This window comes from Mangifera indica, chromosome 2 (assembly GCF_011075055.1).
Source record: "Mangifera indica cultivar Alphonso chromosome 2, CATAS_Mindica_2.1, whole genome shotgun sequence".
NCBI classification, from domain to species: domain Eukaryota; kingdom Viridiplantae; phylum Streptophyta; class Magnoliopsida; order Sapindales; family Anacardiaceae; genus Mangifera; species Mangifera indica.
The window spans coordinates 13,049,782-13,052,044 of record NC_058138.1 but is presented as its reverse complement, the minus strand read 5'-3'; the positions used below and the strand labels follow the sequence as shown (position 1 = coordinate 13,052,044).

The window sequence follows — 2,263 nt, the reverse complement described above, 5'->3', positions numbered from 1 at the left end:
CTAAAGCTTGAGAGATAAATCAAGTTTTGATGCTTGATCATCCTGATGTTCACTTTGTAATAGACCCTCTCCCTTCAGATAGTCACCACTAGTGGGAGGCTTATTAGCCGCAATGCTCGAACCATTATGAGCCTGCATCACACCTTGTTGCCTCAGTTTTTCATAATCTAACCTTGAATTCATCGGGAGTTGTCCATTGCCCAACCGATCCCGGAGCGGGACCCATGGAAACGTTGCAACTGGCCTTCGAATCAGCGGAGACTGCAGACTAGCCCCAAGTGGTGATCTATTATAAGATCCATAAAAAGGGATTTGATGATTTAAAGTTGATAAAGGATAATAAGAGAAATGATGATGCCCTAGAGCCCCCATCGCCATCTCCTTCCGTCGTTTTGCTATTGCACGCTCTTGTTTATGCGCGTTTTGATGCCCCCCTAGGGCCTGTGATGTAGAAAAGTTTTTGTTGCAAAAATTGCATGAGAAGCCTCTTTGTTTTGGTTGTTTTCTGTTGCGTATGGTTTCAATAGATGATAACAACTCTTTGGATTGAAACGAAGAACCCATGCTAAAGAGTTTTAGTTCTACTTCAGATCCACGAATTGAATCATCATTTTCATTACCCTTCTGTTTAAACAAATGTTGAAAATCTGATTTGGGTTGGTTTGGTTTAGATAGTTGTTTAGTTGGAGCTTTTTCATGAGAAGAAGATGAGTTGATTGGGATCTCTGAAGGGGATTTTTTGCTAGAAATTAGGGTTTCCATGGTATTAAGATTGAGCTTGAGAAAGGTACATGAAAGAGATGTATTTATTGAGTATATTGCATCTTCGATTATGGAAGGAACTTATGAAATTACAACTCACAAGATGTTTTTAAATTTAAACATGCGTAAATTAATTTATGTTAAGACATTATCACAGGGATTATACTTCTATATTAAAGATAGAAGATTTCATATTATCTCAATTGGAAAGTTATTAACAAAGACATTTGATCTTTTATTGTTCAAATAACATTGTCCCTCCAATTTAAAAAAATGCTATGCGAACCCATTTTGAATACACAAATGGGTATACTCTTATATGTGTCATTATATGATTGGATGATAGTTTCTCTTTACTTCAAAATTATTTAATTATGTAAAAATACCCATCAAATATTTACTCATTTATGTACTCAAATAGTTACAAAGATAAATTGTTAACTTTAGATAGTATTTTTTTTTTTATAGTAAGGAACCCCCACTAGAGCCAAATTGTCACTTTTGGAATTGAATCAACCATACCAAGTAGGTTAAACCTCAAGTCCAATGATCGACTTTATAACTACTGAATCAGATAAATCAAGAATTTATCATGATATATTACTAGAAGAGATTTAAACTAATACTCTCTTTTACATGAAGTCTCATATTTTACTATTTAAACTACACCTTAAAGGTTATAAATAGTATTTTTGTCTTTATAATAATCTTCACACAGCCATTTATGTGCTCACGAGAGATTTTTCTATTTCTCTAGCAATAGAGAGATTTCTGTTGTCTTTAATGGGAAATTTTAGATTAAACTGTTAACCACAGATATAAATATGAATTGGAGTTTGAGTTTGAAAAGGTATGTGAAAGAGATGGATGTTGTAAATTGACTATGCAGTTTTCAATTATAGAAGGAAATCATGTTGCGTGTTTAATATAATGTTAAGTTAATGCTAATTATCTGAGTGTTAAACTGATGACTAAGCTGTTCAAGTTTTGGGTCATAAAATGCGGTTCATCTAAATTATTCCAAATATATCATGAATTAGTAAGGTATATGTGAGCTTATTTCCATATGAATGGTCAAATTTCTGTAGTTATTAGTATTACTAATTAAATAATTAATGGCGAGAAGGAGAGACTTGATTTGGACACGTGCTCAATGCAGCGTATCTCAAATTTCTATTTCTGAAGCGCTGCCCACATGGAAATTTAATATGAAAAATATCTGGAGGCCAACGGTTATCCTTATTAATAATAATAAAACTATGAGCAATTTTATGTGTATCTATTTTAGATACATAAGTATATACATATTTATATATATTATTATATGATTATGTATTGTTTTATCTTCAATTTAAAATCATTTAATTACATGATGATATATATAAGTGTATGTATATTTGTGTATCTAAAGTAGATACACAGAGTTTTATTATAAAATTATATGTATATATTTTAAATACATAAATAAGTATATATTTGATATATATTATCATATAATTAA

The 2,263-nt window shown here is 31.2% G+C and overlaps 1 protein-coding gene across 1 annotated transcript; it reads right to left on the bottom strand.

Moving 5' to 3' along the window:
* Window positions 1–762, bottom strand: LOC123208557 (zinc finger protein 3-like). The gene has a single exon (XM_044626091.1). The coding sequence runs from the start codon at window positions 760–762 to the stop codon at window positions 1–3; it is 762 nt and encodes a 253-aa protein (XP_044482026.1).
* Between the last annotated feature and the right edge of the window lie 1,501 nt (window positions 763–2,263).

Excerpts from the sequence above, each read along its gene's own strand:
- LOC123208557 (XM_044626091.1), bottom strand. The coding sequence starts at position 762 with ATGGAAACCCTAATTTCTAGCAAAAAATCCCCTTCAGAGATCCCAATC.